Source organism: Phoca vitulina, unplaced genomic scaffold, assembly GCF_004348235.1.
Source record: "Phoca vitulina isolate PV1807 unplaced genomic scaffold, GSC_HSeal_1.0 scaffold21, whole genome shotgun sequence".
Taxonomy (NCBI): domain Eukaryota; kingdom Metazoa; phylum Chordata; class Mammalia; order Carnivora; family Phocidae; genus Phoca; species Phoca vitulina.
In genome coordinates this window covers 31365704-31373329 of record NW_022589724.1, presented here as the reverse complement: position 1 = coordinate 31373329, position 7626 = coordinate 31365704, and the positions used below count along the sequence as shown (strand labels likewise).

General features: G+C 59.6%; 1 protein-coding gene and 1 long non-coding RNA gene across 3 annotated transcripts in view; one reads left to right on the top strand and one right to left on the bottom strand.

Moving 5' to 3' along the window:
* The window catches only part of OLFM1 (olfactomedin 1), a 34976-nt gene extending 31867 nt beyond the window's left edge, over window positions 1–3109 (bottom strand). Inside the window, exon 1 of one of the 2 annotated variants that reach the window (XM_032418375.1) lies at window positions 2836–3109. In XM_032418375.1, coding sequence (XP_032274266.1) covers window positions 2836–2931 — 96 coding nt within the window. In that variant the 5' untranslated portion in view covers window positions 2932–3109. The remainder of the gene's footprint in view (window positions 1–2835) is intronic. The other variant, XM_032418376.1, reaches the window with a different exon arrangement.
* An 860-nt stretch (window positions 3110–3969) lies between these two features.
* LOC116641029 lies at window positions 3970–6083 on the top strand. Its single transcript, XR_004301124.1, has 3 exons — window positions 3970–4050; window positions 4532–4904; window positions 5477–6083. It is a non-coding gene; the product is annotated as an uncharacterized LOC116641029 (long non-coding RNA).
* The last annotated feature ends 1543 nt before the right edge of the window (window positions 6084–7626 follow it).

The window sequence follows — 7626 nt, the reverse complement described above, 5'->3', positions numbered from 1 at the left end:
CCCCCAGGACAGAGGGGTCCGCTCCCCCGCACCCAGCCTCCGCCAGGACAGAGGGGTCCGCTCCCCCACACCCCACAGAAACTCCTAAGATGCTTCTCAAGGAGCGTGGAGCACCAGATTGGAAATCGCAGAACAAGAACAAGTAAGACGTCTTCCTGAGGACAGAATTCCCGTGGGCCCACCAGCCTGGCACGTAGTAGGCCGTCCATCACTGGCTGGCACTGGACTGAGTGGCTCATCATACGCGAGCCCTCGGGAGAACAGATGGCGCGGCCATGTCCCCTCCCCCGCCCGCCCAGCCGCTTGCATCCCTCAGGCGCGCGGATGAAGCACAGGTAGGAGCCTCGCGTTTCTGACTTGTTCCCACTTCAACGCGGGCTGACCCGCGATCACGATGGCCCTGGAACCTTGTGTGCAGATCTCTGGAAGGGTCCCCAAAGGGAGGGTGCAGCTGTGGGAGCAACTTAGAGTGGGTGAGGAACAGGATGGGCAGGGGAGACAGACCCCTCAGGGCTCAGCCTCCAGTGCTCGGCTCTCCGTTGGCTTATTTTAGGTGTTCACAAGCATATGGAGCTTGGCTCATGCGGCTGCGCGGTGTGGCTTCCCAGGGCTGAATCATTTTGGGATCAAGAAAGCAAGACTCTTGAGTGTGGATGTCCCCAAGCAGCTTTCAGATTAAGAGCAGCCCAGCCCTGACCCACACCTGCTCCCAACTCTACTCCCCACCTTAGAGGTTACTGCTAAAGGGGACAGGCCCCTGGCCCAGCCCTGATGGGGCCACCTGGGCAGCACCAGGGAGCAGGGATCTCTGGACCTGGTGGCCACTCTCTGAACCTTCCTAGACAGGAACAATCCAAGTGATTTTAGCTGGTTGAGCCTTTGTTCTAAAATCCCACCACAATTCAGGACAATAGGCCTCCAACAGAGACGACTCTGGTAGCCTAACCTCAGAGGCAGGCCCCCCAAGGGTGGGGCCATGCCTCCGGGCTGCACCGAGGGACACAGTCCCTGGAGACATCCCACAGCTCTGCTTCAGAAACGGGAAAACAAAACCATTCCCCTTGCTGGCGCAGGGGGTGGGGGCTGGGGAGCTGACCTGGGTCTGGAAGGGGGACCTGGTTGCAGGAGGAGGGGCAGGTGCGTGTGCGGGGGCTGGCTGACCCTCGTCGGGGGCGGGGGACACAACCATCAGCAGGGCCAGGCAAACACTTTCACCACCGAGACAAAGCTTCCCATTGAAGTTGAACCGAAAGTTTCTTTCCAGAACAGGGGATCTTTAAAAAGATGTGAGGAGGAGACCTCTGGATGAAAAGCATCTGTGGTCTGGGTGCCTGGAATGGAGAAGGCCACTGAGGCTCGGAGGGCCCTCCGGACAGCCCCACCCAGGGCCCCGGAGAACTCACTCTTTCCCAGAACGTCTCAATAAGGCACATGCTGCTAATCGTCAGCTGCCCGGCTCCGGTCTGCCCGTGTGTGCTCATGTGTGTGAGTGTGCGTGTGTGCGCACGTGCACACTGTCCGTCCGCAGTACACAAGCCCCTCGGCCAGGCTCTCCCGGCCGCCAAGAAAACTTCTCTGCGGGAGACGGTGCAGAGCCTCTCCAGGGGAGCCAACTGTCTGGGGCCCCGGGGAAGAGGTCTCTGAGGACAGATGGAGCACGGAACCCTCCCCACGCTGCGCTTCCCGAGCAGAGCCAGGGAGCCGGCAAGGGCTTCAGGGCGGAACAAGGCAAGCTTGTTCCAGAGCCTTCTCTCCTGTGATCCACCTCTTGCCTTCTCTCCTGTGATCCACCTCTTGCCCTCTCTCTTTGTTTTCCTCTTTCATCCTGAGATGGAAGGAGACAGAGGGAGGGAAGGAGAGTCGGGGGCAGCTGGGGCTTGTGGCCAAGGCACGGGGCCACCCGTCCACCTCCTGGACCTGCAGCGTCTCTCAGCTCTGAGCGTGGCACAGTGGCACCATCGAAAGGGCATTTTAATGTCACTCCGGAGCAGCCGGGCTCCTGAAGCTGGCAGCCTCTTCCCAGCACCCTGGTGCCAAAACAACACCCCCATTCCAGTGCTCCCAGACAGCCCTTCTCCTCCTCCCAGACCTGCCAGCTCCCAAATGGATTTTTAAAATGGAGCATACCAGCCAGAGACAGGCTTTCTATTGATACATTGTTCAGGGGATGGCAAGCCCGCTTAAAATGCCCAGCAGTCCCCACACACACGGCGGCTCGCCACTCACACTTCCTGCCGCGCGTGTGGCCACAACCCCCCGAGCCGCCACACTGAGGCCACACTGAGTCCACAATGCACCCAGCCCCGCACGCACTGCCTGCCCTTCCCAGTCTGGCCTCCGAGGCAGAGTTGCCAACACCCCCTGCTTCGGGAGCCCCAAGGGCAGCGTTATACCCAAAGGCAGAGATGCAGGATGCTCTGGAGCAGGGGTGTGGGGGGTGGGACTTAGATCTACCTCTGGAAATGCCAGGAGCTTGGACACCTTGCTCCGAATCCCCCCCCCCCACGACAATAGCAGCGGTAGGAGCCCCTCATGCTGCCCTTTGAACTTCTCAGGGGAGTGGGAGGCTGGGGGTCCCACGAGAGAGGGGGCAGCCCCCCAGCTGCGCTGGGCCAGGGCTGGGGGTTCGGGAGGTGGGGGCACGCAGCAGTCTGGGGTCAGCCCGCGCCCCTCCCTCCAAGCGGGGTGCGCGGCACTGGGACCCCCTCCCCACCCAGGCGGGAGCTGGGAGCCAGCCGCTCCCCGACTTCAGGGTCCCCGTGCGCTGGGCGGACGCCGCGCTCGCTCGCTCGCTCGCTCGCTCGCAGGGAGGAAAATGGCGTTGGATGCACGTACTTGAGTGAGTTCGGTGCCCATCAGGATGAGGAAGAGGAGGCTGAGGAGCTTCCGGGCCGGTTGCATGTCTCGCTGCCACGGCCGCCGTCCTGGCATGCAGGAGCCCTGGTGCCGGCGCTGCGTGGACGCGGACGCGCTCCCGGCTCTGCTGGCCCCGCGCCTTCAGCACCCGGAGCCTCCGCTCTGCATGGCGAGCGCGTCCTGCGCGCTGTCCCCGCTGTCCCCGGGCGGGGCGCGGCCCTCCGCCGCCCCTCCTCCTGCGCTCCCCCCCCCCCCCCCCCCGCACCGGCGCGCCTGGGCGGCGGTGCCAAAAGTTTGCGAGGAAGGCAGCCGGGTGGCGCAGAGGGACCCGCGCGCCACGCTCACGCGCGGGAGTGGGGAGGGCGGCGGCGGGGAAGCAGGCTGGGACAGGATGTGACATCAAAAAGGCGGGGGAAATTTAACTCGGAGAGAGGAGTCCATCCTGGCTGGCCGCAGCTGCAGGGGCTCCGGACCCCAGGGATCTGGGATGGGGATGGCAGGAGGGGGCGGGGACTAGCCGCCGGGGGAGGGGCTGCCGGCCCCGCCCCGGAGGTAAGGCTTGACGTCCCCAGGGTACAGAGACAGAAGCTGAACTGCCCTTAGGTGTCAGCGTTTAATGAGATGGACTGACGCTCAGACCCAGGAAGGGGGTCTCAAGGCAGGCGTGGGAGTGGGGGGTGGCAGGCAGAGCTAGCAAGCGGGTCATCGGGTGCTCAGATAGGCCTTCTTCCTGTCCTCCTGGGGTGGTCAGCGTGGGGGCACAAGGGGAACAGAACGTGTTCTGGGGCTGCTGTCCGCATCCAGGGTGTGTGGGTGAGGATCTGTGCTTGTGTTCATGGTTTGTGTGCATACACGAGGGGGCGGGTACACACAGGCCTGAAAGGGTCCCCGGGGGGTCTGCATTGTGTCTTCCTTCCTGTCACCAGACGTTGTCCTGTTACACGTACCCCCATCTGGAGATCCAAGTCTTAGACCAGGGAAGCTTGTCCTGGGGTTCACATTTCCCATTTAAACTCCCCTTTCTGGGGAGAAAAGTCCCCAAGCAACTGTTTTCTGGGAAGCAAGGTGGCAAGAGATGTTAAACACGTGTCTCTCTTCTCTGTCCCATTGTTTAGTGTTTAGCCCTTGGAAAGTAAACTCTGTGAAGAAGGCTGCCAGGGGTCATACGGACGGTCCAACCCTCTCCCATCACAGGTGGGGAAAAGGGAGCCCTGGCGGGGGTTACTAACATGTCACCCAGGGAGGTGCAGAGCCAGGACGGGATGCCAACCCCCAGCCTGTCCCCGAGCCGCTGGGTGCTGGAGGAGGCACCCTCCGGGCGGAGGGCGAGGAGCTGGGCTCATGCACCTTGAGAAGAGAAGGTGGTGGTGGGGCCGCCAGGCCTTCGCTCTCTGAGCGGCTCTGCCATGGAGGAGCCCTTGCTCTCTGGGGTCTGCCTTCCAGCAGGGTGGTGGCCCCACGAGCAGCGAGAGGAGCCGCCATGGGAGCTCTCTTTCTCCACCCCTCCTCCTCTTTCATTGAGTGTTCTCATTGCCCCTGGCCCCTCAGCAACTGGAGACGGCTGGGAGGGGCTGCATGCGGAGCTGGGGGGAAGGCTGCTGCATGCGGAGCTGGGGGGCCGGGGTCTTGTCCTGACCCTTCCAGGGAGTGGCTCTGAGAGCTTCCACTCCTGTAGGACAGGAATGAATGATGCTGGTACCGGCCCTCGCAAGCTGTTGAAAAGACCAAACGCAGGACACGTCCAAACATTTTGTAAACTCAGAAGGACCAGGAGGGAGGTGTTGAGGGTTCACTGAGCGCCTTCAGTGCCCCGGGCCTGTCGCCTGAGTGTCCCCTTCAGCTGAGTCTGGAACAGAGGTCCGGACATCCGCGTGCATGGCACCCTTAACCACAATGGCCAAAAAAACCTAACAACTCAGGTGTCCATCGACAGAAGGTGGATAAACAACGTAGTGTGTTTGCATGCTGGAATATCACTCAGCTTTAAAGAGGGAGGGCATTCTGACACAGGCTTGTGGATGAACCTGGAGGACATCGTGCCGAGAGAGGTAAGCCGGACCCAGAAGCACAGAGGCTCCCAGGGGCAGGGGGAGCAGGGTGGGAAGTAATGCTTTCAGAGGACAGAATGTCTGTGTGGGGTGATAAATAAGTTCTGGACCTGGAAAGAGGTAATGGCTGCACAACATGGTGAATGTGATCAATGCCACTGAATTGGGCACTTAAAAATTAAGAAAATTTTTGGGGCACGTGGGTGGCTCAGTCAGTGGATCATCTACCTTTGGCTCAGGTCATGATCCCAGGGTCCTGGGATGGAGCCCCATGTGGGGCTTCCTGCTCAGCTCGGAGCCTGCTTCTCCCTCTCCCTCTGCCCCTCCCCTGTTCGTGCTTGTGCTCTCTCTCTCTCACTCTCTCTCTCAAATAAATAAATAAAAAATCTTTTTAAAAAATCATGACAATTTTATGGTCAACATACACACGCACATAATTTTTTAAATAACAACATACCAAAAACCATTGTATTGTTCACTTAAATGGGTGAATCGTGTCCTATGTGCCTTATATCTTAGGAAAGCAGGTTTTTTTTTTTTTAATTATACACTTGTTTTTGTATTGCTTTAAGAAAATAAAATGCAAAGAAGAACATAACAGCAAGAACCACAGAAGCCTACTACCGAGAATAGGCAGTGTCGTCACCGGGGGGGCCATGCGGGCACCTCTCTGTGCGGGTGTGCAGAGGAAGTAGAACGTGGAAGTGTAAGACCGTGTCCCCTAAGACCAAGTTCCAAGTCCCAACCTGCGACATGGACACATCAGCGTCCCGGGCCCTGCCCTCCGAACCCCTTCCTGCCAGCTGGGTGCAGCCGGCGGGCCACGGCGTGGGAGACGCCTGGGACCGTGCCTGGCGCACACATGCTCAACCACTAGAAACAAGGGGGAGAGATGAGCTGGCGCCGATGTGAAAAGATGAGGTCATCCCCCACATGCTCTGCAGCCTGGAAGTATTAGATCGAACCTGAACTTGACAGAGGATGGGAAACCAAAGAGAAGCAGAAGACACTGGGAGCTAGAAGCTCGTTTACCTCCACTGCACAAGTACCATCTCCTGGAAGAACCTGCGAACCCGGAGAAAGAGAAATCCCTGTGGACCGTTAGCTGTGGAGCTGGATGCGTTTCCAGCCCGAGTTGCCATCCTGACCCCATCGGGCAGGTCCTGGTTTGAAAGACCAGGCAAGGGGCGCCTGGGTGGCTCAGTTGGTTAAGCGACTGCCTTCGGCTCAGGTCATGATCCTGGAGTCCCGGGATCGAGTCCCGCATCGGGCTCCCTGCTCAGCAGGGAGTCTGCTTCTCCCTCTCCCGCTCCCCCCTCTTGTGCTCTCTCTCTCTCTCACTCTCTCTCTCAAATAAATAAATAAAATCTTTAAAAAAAAAAAAAAAATGAAAGACCAGGCAATTTTCATTTCCTCTTCCCCTGGCCTCCCCTCCCGGCTCTGCATTTATTTTTAGTGCTTCTATTATTTTTACATTGTCAGGGTTTATACTATTTATATCAGGTCCTGCATCAAAATCCCCTTGGGAGGGGCGCCTGGGTGGCTCAGTCGGTTAAGCGTCTGCCTTCAGCTCAGGTCATGAACTCAGGGTCCTGGGATCGAGCCCTGAGTCAGGTTCCCTGCTCTGCGGGGAGCCTGCTTCTCCCTCTCCCTCTGCTGCTCCCCCTGTTTATGATCTCCCTCCACCCCCCCACCCCTGTCAAATAAATAAATAAAAAAAATCTTAAAAAAAAAAAACCCTTGCGATCTGGTCCTAGTTCTGGATCTAAGGGGACCTGGCGCCCGCCCCCTGCCACCAGCAGGCTCCCGTTGGGCTCCTTTCTTTGATTCACCCCTTTTGGGCTGACACTACCAACCTCTCTGCTGACCAATGCAGATTCCTGTCTTTCTTCTTACCCCCCCAGCCTTCCCACCCGGGAAATCACAAGGAGCCTGCAAGCTGTGGCTCCAGGAGGCGGTGGGCACGGGCCCTGGCTCTGAGGGTCCTGCCTGCCCTGCCCCCTCACACCAGCCCGGAGCCCCTGAGCTGTGCCGGGACGTGGCCCAGGGGGTGTGGTGCCACGGGCCGCAGCTTTGCTCTTCAGCTGGGGTGGTAGGTCTCGTGGCACCTCCCCCTCGCTGTCCTCCTGATGGAACTCACCCGCGCCAGTGAGCGCTGGGAAGGAGCTGAGTTCCTGCTGAGACCCCTCTGGAAGGCAAATCGATTTGCTTCATGCTCCTTTAAGACAAGCCTCCTTCCCCTGCCAGCCTCATTACAATGTGACAGAGTGGTTGCCAAGGCAACGGCACTAACTCTCCCCTCTCCTCTCTGCAAATTTCCTATCAAATGGGGCTGCTCCCACGCACGGTGCCTCCTGTGCTCCGAGCCGGCCGGCTGCCCGGCTTCCCGCTCGTCCAGGCGCTGAGCCGAGTGCACCACCTTTCCTTCCCAGCCTCTCTGGGCCCTCGATGACCTCGCTTGCACTGACTCCTGACTCCCAGGAATGACAGGTGTTGATCCAGAGCCCACTGTGTGACAGGCGGGCCAGACAGAGGGCCTCCCCGGGGTGTGGGCACCGGGCCCGGGGCGACGGTGACAGGCTTTCACCACGACCCAAGGCCGACTTCCCTCCTCAGTTGCAAGTCTTTGGGGAGGAAAGGCTGCTGGTCCTGCAGGGCCTCCCGGCTTCGCTCCTGGACTCGGTACCCTGTCACTGCTGAGATGCTGGCCACGACAGCAGAG